Source organism: Phyllostomus discolor, chromosome 5 (genome assembly GCF_004126475.2).
Source record: "Phyllostomus discolor isolate MPI-MPIP mPhyDis1 chromosome 5, mPhyDis1.pri.v3, whole genome shotgun sequence".
NCBI lineage: Eukaryota > Metazoa > Chordata > Mammalia > Chiroptera > Phyllostomidae > Phyllostomus > Phyllostomus discolor.
Window position 1 is genome coordinate 143,637,735 of NC_040907.2, and position 24,847 is coordinate 143,662,581.

At 39.0% G+C, this 24,847-nt stretch overlaps 1 protein-coding gene across 2 annotated transcripts in view; it reads left to right on the plus strand.

The window, feature by feature from the left end:
* Positions 1 to 4,442: 4,442 nt before the first annotated feature.
* LIPM (lipase family member M) overlaps positions 4,443 to 24,847 on the plus strand; it is a 36,018-nt gene continuing 15,613 nt past the window's right edge. The window contains exons 1-3 of one of the 2 annotated variants that reach the window (XM_036026961.1): positions 4,443 to 4,544; positions 15,081 to 15,290; positions 18,402 to 18,519. In XM_036026961.1, coding sequence (XP_035882854.1) covers positions 15,144 to 15,290; positions 18,402 to 18,519 — 265 coding nt within the window. In that variant the 5' untranslated portion in view covers positions 4,443 to 4,544; positions 15,081 to 15,143. Of the gene's footprint in view, positions 4,545 to 14,979; positions 15,291 to 18,401; positions 18,520 to 24,847 lie in introns of those variants that run through there. The other variant, XM_028513565.2, reaches the window with a different exon arrangement.

A 24,847-nucleotide genomic window follows, 5' to 3' on the forward strand; every position in this document is an offset into this window, starting at 1 on the left:
AATTATGAACACATTTTTTACTATTGTGTTTGGAATATCTGGAACAGCTCCAAGTAGGCAGAAAGTCTAACAATCCCTTCATTGATGAGGAACTTGGGAATAGACTTCATAGTATGGATTTATGAAAATTTGACAGTGTTTTCCTTTTTTTTCTTCCCCATAAATTTGTACAAAGCAAGAAGCTCATGCTCATTGGCCCTTAACAGGCTCACTAGGTTACTATAGTTCCTCAAGCTTAAATATCCTATTTATAATTTTTATAGAAAAATATAAGTAATAATATTCATTTCAATCAATATGAATTCATGCCAAATGCAAATTCTTTGGTGAATTTCTTTCAGAAAGTATAATCAAGGGCAAGGAAGCTATTGGCCCACCTGGCACCTTGCTCAGCTCTGAGCACTTCCCCGTTCTCCTCCCATGGGAAACTCATCCACATCTGCCACTATTTCTGAACAGTTTTCCCCAAACCTCATGCTCCCAAATTAATACTTCTTCTAAATCACTTTTTATTATAGACTGATGGAAAACTGCAAAAATAGTGCAAAGAGGTCCCATGTATTCTTCACTCAGTTTCCCTCAGAAGTAAGATGTTCCATAATAACCACAGCATACTCTCGAAACCACGGAATTAACCTCGGTACAATCCATAGAGCTTACTCAGACTCATGAGTGTTACCTGCACACTGTGTGTGTGTAGTTCAACGCAGTTTTATTACACATGTACATTGTGTAACCAAGCACAACACTTAAGATATAAAACTGTCATTGCCACAAAAAATTTTCCTTGTGCTGTTGTAGTCAACAACCACTCCACCCCACACCCCAACTCTTTTTGAACCTAACCCCTGGCAATGACTAACTAATACGGTCTCCATCTCTGTAGTTGTGTAAATGAAATCATGCAATATGTGACCTTTTGATACTGGCTTTTTTTTTTCACTTAGCATAGTGCCTTGAGATCCAGTCAAGTTGTTACATGCACCAAGTTTGTTCCTTTTTATGGATGAATAGTATCATATGCATCCACCACGATTTGCTTAACCATTTTTTCACTGAAGGACATCTGGTTTGTTTCCAAGTTTTGGCTTTATCTTTTAACTTTCAGTCCTTACCCAGGTGACCTGGAAACAGAAAACAATTCAAATTCATTAATTTGCATTAATTGCTACTCCCACCCAAAGCTGACATCCTTGCTAATATCATCTCTAATGTGCATATTGTCCTAAGGAGAAATGTTAGTTTCTCTAAAAGTGCCCATTAACTTGACTGCACAATCTTTTACTCACCTCTTAATCTGACACTTATGGATTGCAAAACATAGATGTGGTTTTCATTGCATGTTACAGTTCTAATGTAATTAAGAAGCATTGTCAGAGCGAAAACAGATTGCTGGTGTTCTTGCCAGATTACGAAATACTTCTGCCAACCAGTGTCAAGGTGTGGCGGGGCTTCAGTCCCACCAAAATCTCCACCAGTATAACATCTCCCACAGAACCGAATGAAAATATAACAGCGACAACATTGTGCAGGCATTTAAAATCGTATGTAAAGTATAAATAAAAGTACCCATTTTTTCTGTCCTCCCTGCCTTTGTTTGTTATTTCAATTTGTGTGCAAATTGCTTTCCTGACCAGACAAGTCAACTGAGCAAAGTTAAGGTATTTGGAATATTATGTGCCCTTTATAAGCTTCATCCAAATAAGCACTTAAAAAAATACCTTCCATGCCCTACAATTGCATTTCCTCACCCAAGAAAAGATCACTGGAAATTCTACTATAGGTAATGAATTCCTAGTCCTGGTCCTTGTCAAAGCAGGTCATCAACAGAGTGGGGTGGAGAAGCTCTGAGCATCACAAAGAGAAGCCAACAAAATAGAATGGAGGTGGAGCAAAGAAAAAATTACTAACCATGTACTCTACAAGAGTGTCACAAGGATATATATAAACTACATGTTTATATGTTGTAATAAAATATTTCCATTACAATAATAGACCAAGTATGTTATAAAAAATTAGAAATATACAAATGTTAAAAAAATTCTTTAATGCTAAGTTGCTCTAATAAGTGAATATTTTTGTCATTGTGTAATATGCATCCATATTTCCAGTTATTTAAGGCTTTGAAGAGGGATATAAAAAATTACATAGTTGCAAACAATAGCATTCACCTTAGCTCATTGAATATTGAAAAGATATAGTTTTTCTAAGTAATCAAAGGCCAGAGACAGACAATATGAAATACAGAAAATATTTAATAATACATATATCTTTGCCTCCTAGGCTGATTACATAAAATATAAAGGAAATCCTTTTATAATCTTTTATTAAGACCAGTCATCTAAGATAGTCTATGATTTCTTTTTTTTTTAAGATTTTATTTATTTATTTTTAGAGAGGGAAGGGAGGGAGGGAGGGAGGGAGAGGGAGAGGGAGAGAGAGAGAAACATCAATGTGCGGTTGCTGGGGGTTATGGCCTGCAACCCAGGAATGTACCCTGGCTGGGAATCGAACCTGGGACACTTTGGTTCCCAGCCCACGCTCAATCCACTGAGCTACGCTAGCCAGGGCGATAGTCTATGATTTCTATGATTTTCTATGATTTTATGATTTTAACAGAGAGAAATCCTATGATTTTATTCTATGACTTTTATCAGAGAGAAATTAAACTCTAGTTTTGCATCAGTGCATTGTTGAGCAAGTCTGGCAAGTAGTTGGTGTGCAGGAAACCTTCCTAACACCGAGGATGCCATCAGAAGACCTTAAATGCTGAAGGTGATGAAGCTCCCACCCCAAATGCTTCTTGGGGAAATTCCTCATAAGGTCCCAGGGCTAAAATTTATCTTCACCCTGAAGAGCTCTTTGATTCTCCCCATCCTTACACTATTATATGCTCACCCAATTCCCTCTACTTTCAAACTGAAAGAATCGTCTCTCTCTTTAGACTCAGTAGCAATTTGCTGTTCCTTTTCTATGCACCTGGCCCTTTCCTACCTTACAGTTACATTGCCTTATTGTGTGGTCCTCTACCAGAGAGTGACCACCTGGGTGCAGGGGTTTACTTTACCTCTCAGCAGGTCGGCCAGGAGATTTTCATAGATCCAGTCCCCAATAAATGGTATGCCACAGAGTCTCCATGGGTGATTTGCATTCTTCATGAATGAGAAGGAATATCCTTCTCCCTGTCTTGATGACTCACTCTGTATCCATATGCAGAACCAAACAAGAGGCAGAGAGGAATTTGTGTCAGTTCCTCAAGGGAAGCTTCATGCAGATGTAAGCCAGGAGCAGAGTCATCCCTAAACATCTTGATTCTTCCCCAACTGTAAGTAGGGTGGCGTTCTCTCAAACTTGAGTCATTCACATTCATCGGTCATGTTTGCCATTGTCTGCATGCCACCTATGATGCTGCGTATTTAAAGGTCTCAAAATCAATTTGCTTATTTGAATTTAAGAAAAAAACCTTCTGAAGCTACTATAAATGGGAGGAAAAGGTATTATTTGCCCCAACTTGAAGATAACCATAAATATTATACCAATAAAAAGCAGACAATGGATAATAAAATACATAGAGTCCATGACTAGTCAGGGCACTTGAGGGTTTTGGTTTTTGGCACTTAAGTTTTAGAACTGTCTTCTTTTTGTTAAATACCTTCTCTTGATTTGAAAGGAAGAGTAGCAAGTGCTAGAAACAAAGATCTAAACCAAAGTTTGATTTTCTCCTTGATGTACTCAGAAGGCTGAAAGAAATTTGATAGCAAATCTTTGATAAGATGAGTAATGGCCCCCCTAAATGTTCTAACTTCAGAAACCTGTGAATATATTCCCTTATATGACAAAAGAGACCTTGTAGATTCGATTAAATTAAGGTGGTTAAGAAACTTGAGGTGAGGAGTTTATTCTGGGTAACCTGAGTGGGCCCAGTGTAATTACAGGGTCCTTATAAGAGGGAGACAAGAAGGTCATTGTCAAGGTGCAACATGACAATGAAGCAACCAGAGTCCAGGAATGCAGGCAGCCCCAAATCTGGGAAAAGCATGGAAACAGCTTCTCCCTGAAGTCTCCAGAAAGAATGCAGCCCTCCCAACACCATGAGCTTAGATTTCTGATCTTCAGGACTGTACACGAATAAACTTATTTGATTTTAAGCCACTAACTTTGTAGTAATTGTTTACAGCGGCCATAGGAAATGAATACAGACTAACATACTACAGGATTCAATGACATTTAATACCATGCCTGGGTATCAGCTAAAACATCTCACAGCCCCCGAGCTGTGTAGCCCACACTTGGGGAAACACTGCCCAATAAGCCTTAATAGGTCATGGGGGAAATGCTATCCATTGTCCAAAACAACTGCAGAAGAATTTAGGCCCGAGGCAGTGGAGCTGGTTGCTAAGAGGACGGCTGATTATAGGGGAAGCTCTGAGTGGTCAGTGCCCTGTTTCCTCCTCTACTTTGACCTCCCTTTGTACTGCAGCATCCAGCTGAGGAGGCTTCATTCCTGAATCAGCCCTGGTTCAGCAACTGGACTCGGTGCTGAGGTAGGTCAGAGCTGTGGTTCTTTCCGCTACTAAATTGCACTGCCTTTTCTTTAAATTACTATAGGCTTGGGAATATTTTATTAAGTTAAAAAAATGATTTATTGTATTCTTGTTCAATTACAAAAGTTAAAACCCGTTTTTATGGACAATTTAGAAAATAGAGATAAACTAACAAAGAAAATGATAAATAGACAATATCATCACTACTAAGAGAAAACTATTGGATTAATATTTTGATATATTTCTCTCTGGTCCATTTCTGCTCATGTCCATCATGACTTTAAAATATTCAATAAATATTATTTAGTAGCCACCATTTCTCCATTAAAGTACAGAGTCTGGCAGAAGTAAGGCCTGCTTGAGCGTGGTCGGTAGGGTGGTGATATGGGTGTAATAATGTATAGTTTTAATTTGAACATTTCACCTAAAATATCATATCGTATGCTTGAGTGTGATGTTGTTATGTTACAGAGTTATATGCTTATGGTTTTGTGATAAAAGATTTTGTAATAAAAAAGGGGCACTATTTGTGATGGACCTTGTATATTATGAAAGTTTTAGTATTACGTGTAATATAAGTCTACAGCGTATTGTAATGATTGGCCAGTATTCTCTTATAAGGATCAACCTGAATGCATCAAACCATTTCCTTCACATGGCTGTCTGTGCTGTTTCCAATTTTTCATTCTGGTTCTTACACATATCTTTGTTCACCACTGATGGCTCCTAGAAATAAGTTTCTAAATTTATATTTACTTTTTTATACATATGGCCAAATTTTCCACCAGAGAGTTTACATTTTTTAAAAAGAAACATTTTTTGAAGGGATTTAGTTGCAAATTTGAGTAAATAAAAAAAGAGAGGAAATAAGTGGTAGCAGTTTGGGGGAAAGCAAGATGAATCTTTTGATGTCGTGTTTCATGTGATAAGGAAGAGAGTGTGCTGCCTTCCCCTTGACCCGGTCATCTGCTGGAGAAAGAAGAGGGCAAAGAGAGGTGCTCTGGAAATGGACTAACTTCTTAAAAAGGAAAAAAAGTAAGGAAGACTTTTCTGGTGGGTATTTAGGTGAATGTATAAACTCTTCTGGTGTCAATGTTTTCAGGCTGCAGAAAGATGTAGCACTTTATGGCAAAATGTGAAAGGTCATTTTCAGTCTTTGCCAATTTCAGAAAAGTCTCATGGTGTACACTCAACGAACGATAGATTTGATGGTTTAATCGATAAAGACAATCACATTGTGAACCCGAAAGAAAATCTCTGCTTTGGTTGTCTATGCAGATTGTTAGATGGAAAACCCCAAATAACTTGCTTGCTAAGTGTTATGGAAGGCCCACGACAGCCAGAGCAACTGAGTGCTGGACCAGGCAGCTTTGCCTAAACCTCATCAGCAAACTTGTAACTACTAACACACATGGTCCTGGGGACCTTTCTATTCTAATTGAAACATGAGGTAGAAAAATTCCAAGCAATCAGCTTTATTGGCAGTCTTCCCCTCCGCCAGCCTGCAGACTGATGTTAACCCTAATGGTAAGGATGCTGACAGTCAATAGCAACATATTAAGTAGCTTCTAGGTGCCAGGTATGATGCTGTGTCCCTCACATGTACATTATACTTGGGCTTCACAACAATGCTGCAAGGAAGGTGGTATTATTATTATTATTATTATTATTATTATTGTAAGAAAAGGAAAAATTAGAAAACAGTCCAAGGGTCCACAGCTAGTGAGAAGCGTAGTTGGGATGTGAGCCCAGGTCTGTCAGATTCCACTGTTCTCTATTGCTCTCATAGGCAGGACTCCATGCCAGGTATTGTCGGTGGTTTGAATCTTCATGGTATTTCCAGGCTCCATAACTAAACCTACACATCCTCGTGCTTGCCCCTTTAACAGCCCTGGGAAAAAATTTATAAACAAGCAATGGTGGCTAGGGTTTTTTAGGATCTTGAATTATCTAGATCCTAACTTCTAGATTCTAGCTTTTACTAGGTATATCACAGACTTGAAAGAGCAGAAAAAATGTTTTTCTTCCATGTCATTCAGGACATTGTTTTAACATTGTTTATAAGGTTTCTGGATTTTTTGTTGTTGTTTATTTTGATCTGTTTTGTTTGGTGTGTATTAATATGAATAGGCTGCATATTCCCTGTTGGAAATATGTACCAGATATACTACCAACAATTAAACAAACAATGCAAAGAAGGAAACCTTGGAGAGAATCTTCTGGAGATAATGTATCAGCGATGTTAGTGACAGAGCTAGGTAGGTGACCTGCTGCTATGTTCTGGCAATGGAGAGATTCCCAAAGGCAAGAATGCATGAGAATGAGAAGCAACCTCCGGATACAGAGACACTGCCATTTAATTCTCTTGAAGGGGGACAGTGGCAATTGCTAGGATGTCCCCTGAATGATAATGAGGTGATAGAGGAGCCTCTCTCTTGATTCTACTTTCTGTTTGTTCTTTTCATTCCACACTGCCCCGCTTGGCTTAGCCCCCGGTCATGCTGAAGCTGATCTTAAACACTTGGGCAAGTTGTTTTTCTTCTGGGTCTGCTTTTTGTTTTTATTATTACAGTTGACATACCACATTATATTAGTTTCAGGTGTTCAACATAGTGATTAGACATTTATAAAACGTACAAAATGATCACCTGGATAAGTCCTGTACCCATCCAACACCATACATAGTTATTAGAATATTATGGACTGTATTCCCTACGCTGTGCGTCCCCGTGACTACTCTGTAACTACCAATTTGTGAATCTTAATCCTTTCTCCTTTTTCACCCATCCCCCAACCCCCCCATCAATTTATTCTCTGTATGCATAGTGTTTCTCTCTTGTTTGTTTATTTTGCTTTTTAGATTCACATATATGTGAAGTCATATGTTATTTTTCTTTCTCTGACTTATTTTACCCAGCACAATACCCTCTAGCTTCATTCATGCTGTTGCAAGTGGCAAGATTTTATTTTTTATGGATAAGTAATATTCCATTACATACATGTACCACTTCTTTATCCACTCTTCTATCAAATGGACACTTAGGTTACTTCCATATCTTGACTATTGTAAATAATGCTGCCATGAACATAAGGGTGCTTATGTCTTTTTGAATTAGTATTTTGGATTTCTCAAATAAATACTCTGGGCCTGTTTTATCTGTAAAATAAACCACAGATCGACTGGATTTTGGTCAGCCTCAATATGTTATCTTCCTATAAATGCCATCATTTCCAAGGTCGGAGCTGAACAACCATGCACTTCTGCACCCTTCCAGACAGGGAAGTTCCAGCCTCTGCCCCTTTCATGTCTTTGGTGAACCCTCCCATGGTGTGTGGCGCTTCATGCTGCCCTCTGTCTGACCCCAAACCCTAACCTTGAATCCGCTTAAACCTGACTCTCCATCAAGTGCTCCAGGGCTAAAGTAATCCCCAACCATTTCTCTATAATGTCCATCAAAATTCTCAAAATCTCAAAGGGTAACAACATAAGTAGAAATTTTCTAATTTTTTAAAGGAACTGAGGTACAATGTCAGAGGAGAGGTTATAGAAACCATTTCACCTAGTGATTTTAAATGTATAATTTCACCTAGGGGAATTATATTTGAAAACAAAATTTAACTGATACATTGGAAGACTCCTTGATGCTTTTCTGCAGAAACCAGGCTTCCACAAAACACTGTTTGAAAACTGCCAATGTAGTCCCACCTAAATCTGAGAGATTCCAAGGTCTAGAGGGGCAAGTATCCTCCCTATGATCCTGCACGTGGCTGCCAAGGGACCCAGACACCAACTCCTGTCCCAGTGCTCTCTCCACCTCACCTGAACGCCTCATTGGCCAAGTTCCTTTTTCACTCGTGAGGTTTCAGGCCTTAGGACAAAGCAAAGCAGAATTGTTTTTTCGTAATTAGGGGAAGAAAGATGTTTGGGAGCAAACATATTGACTCAAGTGGCTCCAAAATTAATTATCTACCTTCTTGGATAAATTAATCCTACATTTGATTATAATCAGGTTTATTTACCTACATAAATTTACTCACAAGTCTTAAATCACTCTAAGTTCAACACTCATACTTTGTCTACTGGTTTATAACAGGTTAAAAAATTCTAAGACTCTCCTTTTCCTAAGGCTATTACTCAGAGTCCGTAAGTCTGTGGTCATGAAGCCAGGTGCCCTGCTCTAGAAACCAGGAACCGGGGTTAGGCTGTGGAAGGGGCTGAGAGTCAACACTCAACCCAGGGCTCTTTTGAGACAGAGCCTACTTCAATGCTCTAATTTTCCTTCTTTGGTGAAATGTACACATGAAAAATGATCCTTCCTTTGGCCGCCATCACATTTCCAACCGTGTTTCATGTCCTCCAGACGACAGAGTGACTGTATAAAGGTGTTAGTGGTTCCCTAAGATTTGAAGGGACCTGCAAAGACAGACATTCTGATTTCTGCTGTTCCCTTTCTTTCACCAAAACACACTCCACTAGGAATTATGTCTAGCTAGCTCTCTGATTTTTTTTTGGATTAATTCTTCCATCACAAAACTTCCTTCATGATTTGCAAATATATTCTGTCAATTCATTTCAAATTTTCTTTCTTTTTTGGTACATCCTTTGGGAAACCATTTTGATGATAAGAATAATGAGTTCATTAAAGGATGAAACATTAGGAATGCCAATATTGAAAGACTCTAAAATAACTTTTCCCCCCTAATTGCTAAGTGTACTTACAAAATGATTTTGCTGCCATTGAAGCAATGTTGGAAGTTCAGGCCCTTTGCTGCTGTTCTCATGTCTCTGTTATCCCTTGACTGAGTGACTTGGATGCTCAACATCTCACTAAACTATGGAAAGTTCTATTTATCAGAGTATTTGCAAAATGCCTCTGTGGGTGGCACTAGGTGATTCACTGACCTACTTGGCACTGTGCAGACCAAATCCATGTGATCTTATTCTCTAGGCTTTGCTGTATTTGTTTGATAAATGTAGCCCATTTTTATGATACTTAATTGATGTTTAAGTCCACTCTGAGATGAAAGAAAACCAAACGAACACAAACCATCATTAGCAGTTGCAGAACTGCGTAATCTGCGTGTTTGTTTCATCAAACCTGGCAGTTTCTCCTGATACAATTTTAAAACCTCAAAGAGGTAGTGGTTATTATAAGTTATCATTTTATTACATTTTTTGGTGCTCATGGATAAACAGAAAATTTTAACCCTAAAAAGCCCAGTCTTATTTCACTGCCTGGGATCAAATTCCTCTCCGGGGAAGGAGCCAAGTTGGAACAATTTGTGTCTTGGGGATTAGAGCTTCTCTCCTTGCAGGGGGGATGTCTGTGAGCACTGCACACAGCAGCCCCCAAACCCATTCTTCCTCAGAGCTGTTTGGTTCACCTGATAAAAATACAAATCTCTTGGCCTCAAACCTGGACACTTGGCTACAGTTCGTCTAGCATGGGAACTGAAATCAGCATCATCAATCAGATGATTCTCAGTCTGATTTGATTGAATATGAGAGAGAAAGTGAAGGTGGAAAACTTCATCACTACCTGGTCTTATTAATGTCAGTGCTTTGAAAACAACACACAATTAGTATACGCATTTGTTGTGTGGCAGATCAATGTGTCCTCCAGATGATGAGAATAAAATATTGCATACATGGAGAACAGGGAGCATCTCGCAGAAATGACAATGAGTAAGGTCACATTTTTTCTCACCCAGAAAACAGGCAGCTACTGAATCATCATGACGAGCTTATATGCAAAACCACTTCTGAAGGATTTATCAACAGTTAACAAAAAGTCAATAATTTTAAATAGTTATTAAAACAACATGTTCATATACCTTTTCTAAGTAGCATTTGTTTTTCAGGCATATATTCATATACCTCGATGAATGTAGGCCAAGATTTCTCAACCTCAGCTTTTGGGTGTGTAAATTCTGTTTTGAGGAATCTGCCCTATGCATTGTATGTAGGATGGTTAGCAGCACCCCTGGCCTCTACCACTGGATTCCAATAGCACTCCTTCGTGATGACAACCAAAAATGCCTCCGGACATTGCCAAAAGGTTCCTGGAGATGAACTCACTCCCAGTTGAGAAGCATGCTTGAGAAGAATCCTGTAAGCACTGGGGGCCTCAGGATTTTGTGACACAAGATGAAAGAGGAAAGGCAGCAGTCACAGCAGTGGAACCAGAAAAGACTATCCAGTGAGTGACGATGGCAAAACTAAGCAACTGTTTAGAAAAAATAATCCAGATTCAGTACCTACTCATACTGAAAAATAAATTTTAAATGTTCTGGAATTCTAAATTTAAAAAAATTAAGAAAAATAGAACATATTTTTATAACCTGTGTGTAAAGAAAATCTATCCAAAAAGTCAGAAATTATGAAATGTGAAATATGAAAATTTCAAGACTGAACTCCATACATCTTAATACTTCTTTTTTTCCATTTTTTATTGTTGTTCAATTACAGTTGTCCCCATTTCTCCCCCATTACTCTCACCTGCCCTACTCACCCCCACCTCCCACATTCAATCCTTCCCTCCTGTTCTTTGTCCATGGGTCCTTTATACATGTTCCTTGACTTAACCCTTCCCCTTCTTTCCCTGGATAACCCTCTCCCCACTCCCTTCTGGTTACTGTCAGTTTGTTCTTTATTTCTGTGTCTCTGGCTCTATTTTGGTTGCTTGTTTGTTTTGTTGATTAGGTTTGACTTTATAGGTGAGATCATATGGTATTTGTCTTTCACTGCCTGGCTTATTTCACTTAGCATAATGCTCTCCAGTTCCATCCATGCTGTCAGGAAGAGTAGGAGCTCCTTCTTTCTTTCTGCTGCATAGTATTCCATTGCATGAATGTACTACAGTTTTTTGATCCACTCCTTTATTGGTGGACACTTAGGCTGTTTCTAGCACTTGGCTATTATAAATTGTGTTGCTATGAACATTGGGGTGCATGGGTTCTTTTGGATTGGTATTTCAGGGTTCTTAGAGTATAATCCCAACAGTGGAATCACCAGGTCAAAAGGTAGTTCTAGTTTTAATTTTCTGAGGAAATCCCATACAGTTTTCCACAGTGGTTGCACCAGTCTGCATTCCCGCCAACAGTGTACTAGGGTTCTCTTTTCTCCACAACCTCACCACCACTTGTTGTTTGTTGATTTGGTTATCATGGCCATTCTGACAGGTGTAAAGTGGTATCTCATTGTGGTTTTAATTTGCATCTCTCTGATGGCTAGTGATGCTGAGCATCCTTTCATATGTCTCTGGGCCCTCTGTATGTCCTCCTTGGAGAAGTGTCTGTTCAGGTCCTTTGCCCATTTTTTAAATTGGATTGTTTGTCTTTCTGGAGTGGAGTTGTGTGAGTTCTTTATATATTTTGGAGATCTAACCCTTGATTGAGGTATCATTGGCAAATATATTTTCCAACATGGTTGGTTCCCTTTTCATTTTGTTGATGTTTCCTTTAGCCATGCAGAGGCTTTTTTATTTGATGAGATTCCATTTGTTTATTCTTTCCTTTATGTCCCTTGCTCTAGGGGACATATCAGTGAAGATATTGCTGCATGGGATATCTGAAACTTTCCTGCCTATGTTCTCCTCTAGGATTTTTATGGTGCCATGTCTTATATTCAGGTCTTTTATCCATCCTGAGTTTATTTTTGTGGATGGTGTAAGTTGGTGCTTGAGTTTCATTTTTTTTGCATATAGCTGTCCAGATCTCCCAAGCACCATTTGTTGAAGAGGCTATATTTACTCCATTTTATGCTTCTAACCCCTTTGTTGAATATTAATTGATCATAAAGACATGGGTTTATTTCTGGGCTCTCTATTCTGCTCCATCAATTTATGTGTCTGTTCTTATACTAGTACCAGACTGTTTTAATTATAGTGGCCTTGTAATATAGTTTGATATCAGATAATGTGATTCCTCCTACTTTGTCCTTTTTTCTCAAGATTGCTGAGGCTTTTGGGGGTCTTTTATGGTTCCATATAATCACTTCTTTATGAATCCAATAGAAAAAATCAATGAAACTAAGAATTCATTTTTTTAAAAAAGAGAAGAAAATTGATGAAACTTTAGCTAGACTAACAAAAAAAAGAGAGAGGTCAAATAAAATCAGAAATGAAAGAGGAGACATCACAACTGATACTACAGAAATGCAAAAGATCATAAGAAACTACTATGGACAATTACATTTCAACAAATTGGATAACAAAATTGAATTATCTCCCAGTTTCAAGAGTTTTTGTTTTACTATTTTTAAAACTCTTGTTACTACTTTTTTAATGTTGTTTGTTTTAACTGTATCAATTTCTATAGTTTTTACACTAGGATGGATAAATTTTTAGAAACATCCTAAGTAAATGGAATTGTACTGTATATATTTGAATTTTCTAGAATTTCTGTGGTAAGTTTAGGATATAAATATTGATGTTTTCAGAAATTAACATCTCAAAAATCTTAAACCTTCTGTAATCCAAGCAACAGTGATATTGTCCAATTGTTATTTTAAAATCTTGCCTAAGCATAAACATAAATACATTGTTATCTTGTTTTGCAGTAATGTTTAAAATACTTCATGGGCTGTGGGTTTCTAAAGTGATAACGTCATTGTTAAAATTCTGCAGTGGGGAAGATCTATACTTATTTAACATTTGTTCAAAATGTAGCTCTTTGAGTTGGACCTAGGATGTCACTTTCCTGCTTCCAAAATGACAGCTGTGAGCTCACAAAGTTACCCAAGAATTTGAGAGACAAATTGAATTCTATTTTCTCAGCATTATGCTTGTACTCAAGGATGTCAGTTTCCAAAGGATGAACAATAAAGGTGGGGTGAGAAGTTGTCCTGCTACCAAAAACACAGGATTTTTTCTGAATTAATGAGTTTATTGGTATCCATTCATTTCGTAATGTCTGTACAATACTGACAAGTATATTAATCCAGTATGGGAGTTGATCTTATCTGAATATATTGAAGCAAATGTGAGTAGATTATATCTCTCAAAATTATAATAAAATTATTAAAAATTATTTAGAATTTTAAATCCAGGAGAGAACTTTTAAAGAGACAATTCACCAAGATTGACGTAATTGCTTTTCATTGTATGTGGGCCTTTGCCCTTGAATGGGGAAGAGGCTATGGAAACATTACATTCTTTCTTTTGTGGTAATGATGCTAAACAATTAATTAAAATATCTAAATTTTTGTTCTGGCCTTGCCACTACCTAACTAGGTAATGTTGGGCAAGTCATTTAATGTGTCTTCACACTTCTAAAAATGAAAGAGCTGAATGAGATTTTCTTTCCACCTGGCTATATAACATTTAAAGATCCTAAAATGTCAACAGTAGGCACCAAAGTTCCTTTCTGCAGTTCCACGTTGCATACTCTACTCCAGAGTGTGCTCAGTGGGTACCAACCAGGACATGGGACTCTGTGGAGTTAGACAAGTGCTCCCTCTGTTCCCCTAAAGTAGGTCAACTCACTCCTCCTTAGCATGCATCAGACCAACAATGGTGGGAATGTTGAGATAGTTCCAGGTAGGAGCTGCAGGCTTACCTCACCCTAGGCGCAGCCAGCCCAGAGTGGGTGAGGCTGAGACTTTGGGCAGATCCTCTCTCACAGACTCACCATTCCTGTTCCAGCTTCGGCTCCTTCACCAACCACATTCCGAAAGTCTGCAAACTAGTGTGGCTGCTGCTAGCTCAGTTTGGAAGAGCTGATTTAAAAGTAAAAGAAAAATTTACTTTAAATAATATTTTTCTTAAATGTGAACACATTCTTTACTTAAAATGACACAGATTCCATTCTCCTGGCCTGCTTTCGTATTAGTAGGCTGAGGAATGGCTGTCATTGCCACACAGTGAAAACAACTAGGCTGCAACTCATTTTAGTTGTTGAAGAGAGTTTAATTATCAGCTCTCCTTCAGATTTATCTCACAGCAGTTAACTACAATGCAAAATAAAAATGTTTATACATGTGTATGCAGTTGAAACAGATAGAAATGCCCTAAACATAGAAGACTCATTTTCTTCTCCTAAGTGTTCTCACCCATCACTAAAATAGAAAATGCTCTGAAATTTTTGAGATATTAAATGAAAATACTTAATACCATACTGATCTTCCATCAAAAGATAGCAGTCGTTGAAGCTTTAGAATGTGACTGTAGAAACTTGTAATATTTTCTAGACTCCATATCTTTCTACCTGTCAAAGAAAGATAAAAACTAAGAAAAAGATGCTCCCTGTGGTTCTCATTACCTGATGATGAAGAACAGGAGTATTGTGGGTTGTATCACATGCACATAAATTCAGGTTGCAGTTGCGTCAAAGAAAGTTTCACACACCTTCAAGCTCAAGGGTTGGTGACAGCAAGTTGTGTGAGGGAGTGGGAGGAGCCAGGTGGTATTGGGACATCCCAGACAATGTTTCCACTCTAACTTTGTGTTCTTTCATTCCTACCAACCAAGCTTATTTAATATGCTCCAGAATTTGGGGAAGGAATTATAGCTAGAAAATCTGTTTTTAAACCCACAGATTCTTCTGACTTTAGCATTGGTTGTTCTACTGCCAGGAAAACATAAATGCAGATGGTGGGCCATGTCAAAAATCTTGTCAAGAGAGTGGATTGTTTCGCACAGAACTGAGATGTGGCTCCTGATTCTGGTGGCGCACTTGTTGCAAAGGAATGTGGATTCAGTACGTATGCCGACTAAAGATGTGGACCCAGAAGCATTCATGAATATTGTAAGTTGGGATTTTTCATAACGTTTTGGGGGAAATGAAGTGCCTTATGTGTTAATGTTTGCAACTGTGTATTGCCTGCATTATGTATTATATTTATATACAGTGGCGATTTTTGCTAGCAGAGCAGTCATAAATTAGCATATTGCACTGGAAAGTGCTAAAGTGGGTGAGAATAGACTGGGGTCTCCTCAAACAAACTCAGTATATTTGGGCTAATGATTTAATCCGATGACTTACTCCCTTGGGGCTTCAAACACAATTTACCTTTTTCTTGCATTCATAGATTCATTCTATGAGCAGAGAAATCATTATAGTATCTTGGGCCAAGCCCAGACCCACAATTATATTCCTTTTGTCTGTGCTTTTATTTGTTTTCCTACTTTATCCCATATTAGGAAGTTGTTATCCCTCCCTCCTTACCATGAAGGCACCCACTTCTAGTAGCATCCTGTACCATGTATTCTTATTATCTTACTTTGAACTGGTAACTCTGTTGACAGAAATAAATAAATGAACCCTAATGATTGCTAGAGAGGGCCTCCTGTGAGTAAAATTAATGAATGATGTGACATCTCTCTGTGTATCCCAGATAATTTTTTTGGCATACTTTCAAATCTTGGTTGTGTTTCAATGATATCCGACATATGGTAACACTACCCCATAGCAGGTATTGTGATGAAAGCTGCAGAAATACTAATTTCACTTAATCCTCACAGCCCTATTCAGTAAATATGATCAACCCCATTTTTCAAATCAAGAAACCGAAATTAAAGTGATTAAGCAACTTAAATTAGGCCACGCCACTGGTAGGTGGTAGAGCCACAAATTTATAAGCAGGCCTGCCCAAACCCATAATTATAACCAGTATGCAATACACCCTCCCCGGCGAGAAGCAGAGGCTTCCTCTGGAGGAGGGAGATGATCACATGTAGTGTTCGTGATCCATAGATTTGTCATAAGTTAACTTGCCTTAACACAGACTTAAGATACTTTTTACAAAAGCCTTTTCTGAATGGATTCTAAAACTCTCACAGACCACAGAAATATTTTGCATCTATTTGATGTCAAATATCAGGTTTCTTTCTATCATTTCAAAGACTGACTGCCTTTCGGTGATTTGTCCAAATAGTTAGCAAGTGGTTGTAGCTCCTTAGGAGCCACCCTCTGGCCCTGAGAAGGTCCTGTAAGGACTCCTCTGGGCTTCTGGGTGACGGGAATTTCTTCAGCTGCAGGCGGAGCCAATCTCCCTGCACCTCGCCCACCGTGTGTGCACAGCACTCACACCCTGTTGGAGCACTGGGAGCCCTAAAACTGACATTCATTGAATTGGATTCTGGCATTGAGCAGTTAAGCATGGGCAGGCAAAGTAAAATAGGAGATTCGTATGGCTGCCAGTATAAATTAAACAAACTAGAATAATGTAGTTCAGAGTCTGAATGGGCTTGATTCTGTATACTGATTTATATGGAAAAAATTTATCCTATATGTTGGTATAAAATTTACTTCATTTGTGTATTTTCCTAGTAAGTGTTTAACTGAACACCTATTAGGCCCTTGCTACTGTGCTATGCACTGAGTTACAGAAAGATCTAAGAACATCACAGGCCTTGCTGTGTGGAGATGAGAATCCAGCAGGGACGAGGGATACTCCTTTACTAATTATAAGAACAGAGAAATCAAAGATGAAAACCAAGTAGGGGGCACCTAACCCTGGCAGTTTAGGAAAGTTTTTCTGAGAAAAAGCTTTCTTACCTAAAGTCAGAAAGATAAAAGGAGTTACTTGAATACATGGGGATGATGTTTGATTGTTGTAATAGCCAATGGCCATTTAGTACTGACTAAATGCCAGGGAGCTCAGTTATGTCCATTATCTTTTTGTAAGAAATTGCATGGAGTATAAATCCCTGGTATACCTAATGCACAAATGAATACACTGAAAAGTAGAGATGGGTTAAGTTAATTTCCCAAGATCATGTAGATGGCTTTTGTTTAGTGTTAGAACCAGGAAGAAAACTCATGCAATGGGACCCTAGGGACTTTCTCTCAACTGCTATGCCCTTTGACCGTGTACATTGCACTACAGTGGACATTTGGCACCTGGCTTTTCCCTCTTTTCTTCCTTTTAGAGCAGCACCTGATAGAAATAACTCCCCCTTCTTTAGATGATCACAATGTACAAGAATGGTGAGAATACTTTGGAGATCTCGGCGGCTTCTTATTTTGCAGTTTGTACATATAACAACTGCATAGAATAGGGGTCCTTAACCAGGGATTATACCTAATACCAGGGATTTTCGACCTAAAAATGTTAAGAACTATACTGCTCTTGAGTCTTCGGTTTTAGAGCTGAAAAGGAACTGTGGAAAGGCACGGTCCGGGTGTTCCCATAAGGCCAGTGTCCCATTGGCTGCATTGGAATCACGTGGCCCCTAGTCCTGGGCAGGCCCAGGAAGTTCAGTGCCCTGGGCAATTCTGATGCACACCCAGGTTTGGAGTCAGTGATCTTGTCCGGGGTTTCTCAAACAGTAGAGTGCATCAGAATTTCCTAATGAGCTTGTTAAACACAATTCTGGGCCTCATTCTCAGAATTACTGATTCAATAGGTTTGGGGAAAAACCGACAATTTGTGTCTCTAACAAGCGCCCAAGTGATGCTAATGTTTTTGGTCCAAGGCGGATACTTGGAAAACTACTGTTCTAATCCTGTCTCCACACTAAAGATAGAGAAAATGAGAACTCCAGAGGGTTGGCTAATGTTTCTGAGATAACATGATTAGCTAAGGTAAAGAAAGTAGTTTTGCCCTGGCTGGCGTAGCTCAGTGGATTGAGCGCGGGCTGGGAACCAAAGTGTCCCAGGTTCGATTCCCAGCCAGGGTACATTCCTGGGTTGCAGGCCATAACCCCCAGCAACCACACATTGATGTTTCTCTCTCTCTCTCTCTATCTCCTTCCCTTCCCTCTCTAAAAAATAAATAAATAAAATATTTTAAAAAAAAAGAAAGTAGTTTTATGTTTATGTCTTCCAGCATCAAGAAATCTACTTTTTACTCTGGGATAATTGAAAATATAGCCTTACATAACTGAACTCAAAGAAATTGTGCCTTCTCTGTAGAGTGAAATCATCCGACACCAAGGCTACCCCTGTGAGGAGTACGAAGTCGCCACAGAAGACGGGTATATCCTCTCCGTTAACAGAATTCCTCAAGGCCCCATGGGACTTAACAAGACAGGTATGGTGCACCCCGTGTCATCCTGGCACGGCATTCCTCCCCACAGTCATGGCTTTCTTGTGACTTGAGTGTGTGAAGGGGAGCTGGTGTCACTGGTATTGACCAGGGCCCATCATTCAGGCCAAAAAATGGCTTTGGTTTCCCTCATGTTTTCCATCACCACCATCCCCATCTCCAATTATCTCAAATAAACACAGTGTTTACTTTTCAAAAAAAGACCTTCAAAAAAGCCTATTTCTTGACTTCTGCCAGCACCTAATCAAAACCCTCATATAGATATTCTAGAATACCCATTAATGTTCTCTTGAACAGACCAACCCCAGCAGACTCTATATTCCCCAGCTAAATAGTATTTTAAATATCTAAGATGTTGCCCAGATTCTCACTGAGCTCTTTTTAAGAATCAGGTACTATATGTATGTTTTAAATTTTTGGTGTATGTTTCCATAGTTTATATAATCTCCCCATTTTTGCATGTGGGATTTTTAGCAATGCTGGCTTTTATTCACCTTTGTTACTCATTAAATTGTGCCCATCCTTCATCCCTATTTGTCTCTATTCTCTTTAATACTGTAGCTCTATGTTTACAGTAACAACCACATTATCTGTCATGAGTCCAGATGACATAGTTTCTTATCATGTTCTTATATGCCAGGTAAAATGCTAAGTACTTTATTTGCATTGATCTCATGTAACTTTCACAATAATTCTAAGAAACTGCCACTCACAGAGAGGTTAAGTAACTTGCCCAGAAAGTCTATGCAAGTATCAGTACTTGCTAGTATGTTGCAAAACCTGCACTCAAATCAAGATCTGTCTGACGGTAGCCTATGTTCTTAACTAAGAACAGAAACACAGCCTGTGTTCTTAACTAAGACCAGGAAATGCTGGGCAAATGCTACTGGCCTTCAGTGTTAAGAAGCTTCAGGTTTGTCTTTTATTCTGATTTACACTTATGCAGCTTTTTGCAAACCAGCTTTTTAAAAATTACCAGCTGCATAGCTGTACCTTATGTATGTCCATCATGCTCCCACCCCAGTGCCTTGGAATTTACAGTTCTCCTTTGGGCAACTATTTCACCAGATATCTCCAGTTTGTACTGGCCCTTCTTTTAGACCTCTCTATCTTTCCCTGACCACGCTATTCAGTACAGCAACCCCTTGCCACCTACTGAGGGCTAGCACATTATCCTGCTTAATTGGTCTTGTGACACTTAATACCACCTGATATGTAGACTTTTGCTTGTTTACCTGTCTCCTCCCAACCAGAATACAAACTCATTGAGAATAGGGATTTTATTTATCTCGTTCAAGGCAGTCACCTGTGCCTAAAAGAGTGTTAAACACATTGTAAGTGCCAATAAGTATATGTGCAATGAATAAACTAATTTTATAGAAATAATTTTGGAGACACAGATAAGTTTTCAGTAGCCCCACAAATCCCTGAGGGTAAGCAGGGCATGGCTGTGCCAAGCAATCAAGTAACTGTTGCAGTTCCTAAGCTCAGGGGAGATGCATTGCAGCTCCCGTTCATGGGAATTTGTTTTCTCACCTCTTGTTTATTTACTTTGTATACTCATTGCCAAAGGAGTATCTTGGTGTTCAAGTTGTCAGCCTTTTTGGTCCACTCAGTGCAGAATACTGCCCTCCAGTGGTTGATGTTTTTACTGCAGTTTCCATTGGTCTCTTCAAAAAGGAAATCTCCAGCACTAAAGGAAAACAAAATTTCTCAACATCTTTTCAAAGAGAAAGCAAATAAAATTCAGAGTGAAAACAACTGAAAGCTGTCTATAACCTTGTGACAAAAGATTTCTAAAAATCTTTCTTTGTCAGATAATCACTGTTTGCTTCAAAAATTTATATCAAGAGAGAAAATAGGCTGAGCCATCCTCAAAAATGACAGCTTTTTAAAGAGTAGCTCTTACACATTCACCTGTTGGCTATAACTTAAATGAAATTCCATGGCTCTAGGGAAACCACAAGCACAGACTACTGCCAGGTAGGGACAAGCGTTCCCCAGCCATGGGAAATGTACCAAGAATTCCAAAGGAGGGTATTGTTCCACATGGTTCGATCACAACATATTGAGGTCACCTCCTTGAGGGCTAAGAGGATGAACGCAGTGACCAGAAATAAAGAAAAACCTAAAATAACTCAGTCTCATTCTCCTGGTCCTGCACTAGCAGCCCTCATGTCCTTTTTCCAGGGGGGAAAAATTAGGCAAGTGAAATTCATAAAGATCTCCCAGATACTGGATGAGTTTGTTGTAAAAAGGCCTCTCTCTATCAAGAGATTGCAAATGGAATCAGTTCAATGAGTAATAGTGTTATCATAGGCAGCTAACTAATTATTAATAAGAAAAGGGGAGCAAAGGGAATTAGCCATTGAGTTTAATTAACTGAGGAGTATGAGTCTGTTTGCTTCACCAGGGAGCAACAACCTCACCCCTCAGGGGATTACAGCATTGCTCTGACAAGGGGATTAACACCTGTGTCTTCTCGCCTCCAGTACTGAGTCATTGGGAGATGGCGGGGAAGGTGCTTGATCCCAGAAGCCGGTCAGTCTATATAGGGGGTGGACCCTCTCAAAAGCCCAGGAAAGCTTAGGAAGTCATTGGTTGTTTTGAAGAAGTACCTCATCCATCACAAACCCAAGCTAATATAATCCCAGGGGAACAAAGAAGTTTCCTTTCTTGCTTGTGACCCACACATACCCCTTGCACTCTCATATCCTCTCTCCATAGCCATGTGGCCTTAGCCAGTGAAGCCTAATTTCCACTCACAACAGCAGGGTCTGCCATCTTGTAAGGGGTCAGGCATTTAAACCCTGTATGCACAGTACCCTCAAAACCCTGTGAGGTAGGCAGATGTATCATTGTTTTGTTAATCAGTACACTGAAGCTCACAGGATAACTGCCTTTGACAATTACAGCACTAATAACAGCAGCAGTGAAGCTTTTCTTTACTACAGTTTTCCTCTAAACCAAGTACTGCTGTGAGGACATTACATTTATGATCTGACCTAATTCCCATAAGTTCTATCAAGTGCGTGATGCTTTTCCCTTTCAAAGATGCAACATTTTACTAATCTTTTGGTATTACTTGCTAATGTCAAAAATAATGTTTATCGTATTTATCTAACATGTTACAATTTCTAATGCCCTTAATCCTTCTTTATCCCCTGCTGATATTTTTATAAATTTTATTTTAATATAATTTCAAATTTACGGAAAGTTCCCAAGAATTGTGCAAGAAACTACCACATGCTCTTTACCCCTATTTACCCATTGTGAGTTACCTTTTGTTCCCATTTACTTCCTTTCTCATTATTTTTTCAATATCTTTAACATGAAGTTTCAGACATCGCGCCCATTAATCCCTAAATATTTGTTAATATTGGGAAGGAAAAAAATCATTTCCTTTCCTACTCATTTTAGGTTCTCCAGCTAGGGACCTGTAACAAAAGACAAATTAATAAGAGAAAAACAAGCAGAGGTTATTAGCACGGGGATCACGCATACACATGGGAGCGTTCAGAGATGAGTACCTCAAAAGGACAATTAGATTTGAGGGTTCTACATACCTAACTTGGAAGGGAAACAGGAGAGGGAGAAAGAGCACTTGTGGGAAAGCAAATGACTTTTGGGGAACTTAAGTGGCCCCGGGGAAAGTAGATGGCAGGTAAGATAGTTTGTGACCGGGTTTGCCTTGTAGCCTGCTGTGGTACTAGTCTCTCCTCCCCGCAGAAGGGATTAGAGCTGCTGCAGGGGAGGGAATTTATGGCAATTGAGTTCTTTAGGGAAGTTCCGTTTTTAGGCTGACAGGAATTTCAGGAACTCAAATGCCTTCAGCACAAAATAATTATTCCAAAGTGACATATTTGGAGGGGATTGGGGAAATATCCTGATCCTCTTTACCAATACATTTATCAAAATTAGGAAACTAATATTGATTGATATTAGCATCTACTCCATAGTCCACATTCAAATTTGTTAATTGTGCCAAAATCATTTACAGTCCCTTTCCACCCCAGTCAAGGATCTAATCCAGTATCATTCACCATATCTGGCTGTCTCTTTGTTTCCTTTCTAAGCTGTAAAAATTCCTCACATTATCTTTGGTATTTTTGACCTTGACCAGTTTTGGACAGTTATTTTATACAGTGTTCTTCAATTTGGCTTATCTACTATCTCTCCATAATGAGACTCAGGGTGTACATTTTGGCAGGAGTACCACAGAAACACAGTGGCATCTGTCCCAGTACGGCTGACCTTGAAGCACGTGATGAGGTCCTGTTTCAATCCCGACAATGTTAGCTTACGCTTTCTGTCTTCACCCAGCTTCACAGATGCATGACTGACAAATCTGTATACATTTAAAGTGTACTATGTGGTGATTTGATATTTCTATACATTGTGCAATAATTATTTCAGGTTACCATGTCCATCACCTCACATACTTTTGTGTGTGTGTGCATATGTGTGTGACACAGTGCTTTAGATCTACTCTCTCAGCAAATTACTAATGCACAACACGGTATGACTAACTATAGTCATCATGTTATATGTTAGAGCTCCAGAACTTATTCATCTTATAACTGAAGACTTGTATCCTTTGACCAGCATCTCCTCATTGCCTCCACCCATCATTCCCTGGTAACCACTCTTCTACTTGCTGTTTCTATGAATTCAGCTTCTTTTTCTTTATTCCACATACAAGTGGTATCACACAGTGTTTCTCTTTCTCTGTCAGACTTATTTCATTTAGCATAATGACCTCTAGGTTTGTTCATGTAGTTGCAAATGGTAGAATTTCTTTTTCTTGTGGCTTTATTGTGTGTGTGTGTATGTATGTATGTATGTGTGTGTGTGTATATATATGTGTATGTGTGTATATACATATATATCACATCTTTATTCATATCTTCTTATCCATTTGTTATAGGAGGAACTCCCAGAAACTTGGTTCTTCTACCCAATGCAGTAAAGAATTACAGATCATGAGCCTGCTAGCATGCAAGCAAAGTTTATTAATGCTAACTTCTAATAGGAAAGCAAAAGGGTGGGTGGCCAGAGGCCAGATGGCCAGCACCCGGGTGGCCAGGGACCAAGTGGCTTGAAGCTGGGTATCCAAAAAGAGAGTGAGTCCTTTGTTCTGAGGGCTTACACAGCTGGTGGGATGGGGGTGAGGGAGTTACATATTGATTGACAGGTAAATGTGGTGCCAGCTTTCCCAGGGCGATGTCACTACCCAAATGTCGGTATGTGTGGGGTATGCTAGCCGGAATCCTTACCTTGTTCCAGACTCTATTTGTTCATTTTGCATACGTGACAGGAGGCAGATAGTAATCAAAATTGTTATATGGGCTTTTTCTCTGGGCATGGTAGACCCACCTTTTTCCCCATCCAGGCCTTGGGATGAATACACCGTCTCAAGATTTTCCTTTTCCTAGCTAGTGGAGATGACACACACACTCTCAAGAGTTCCTCCCACCTGCACTACCCTAGTTTTGTTTATGTTGCTCAGAATGCCTGGCAGTCTTATGGAACCCGGGTCAGGACTACTGGCCGAGACATGTCTTCTTTTGCTTTTGTCCTCCTGTGTTAAGTTCTTTGTTAGATTGCAATGGTGAGGGCCCTGCCTTAATTTTTCTTCTGGCCTCTCATTCTACCATAACACATTCATCATTTCACAGACACTTAAGCTGTTTTAATATCTTCGCTATTGTAAATAGTGCTACAATGAATGTGAGAGTGTAGATACCTTTTCAAAATAGTGATGTCGTTTGCCTTGAATTATACCCAGAAGTGGAATGCTGGATCATGTAGTAGTTTCATTTTCCTTCTTTTTCTTTCTTTTTTTTTTTTTGAGGAGCCTCCATATTGTTTTCCGTAATGGATGCACTAACTTACTTTCCCGCTCATAATGTACAAAAGTTTCCTTTTTCCCACATGCTCACCAACACTGGTTAGTCCTTCTTTGTGATAAAAGCCAAGTGTGAGGTCATACCTCACTGTGGTTTTGATTTGCATTTCCCTGATGGATAGTGATGTTGAGCACCTTTTCTTGCACCAGTTGGCCATTTGTATGTCTTTGGTAAAATGTCCATTGAGAACCTTTGCCCATTTTTAAACTCAGTTGTTTATTTTCTTGCTATTGAGTTATGTAAGATTTTTGTGTATTTTGGATATTAACCCCTTACCAATACATGGTTTGAAAACATTTTCTTCTGTTTCACAAGTTGCCTTTTCACTCTGTTGATTGTTTCATTTGCCACATAGAAGTTTTTTAGTTTGATGAAATGGAAACTGTTTATTTTTGCTTTTGTTG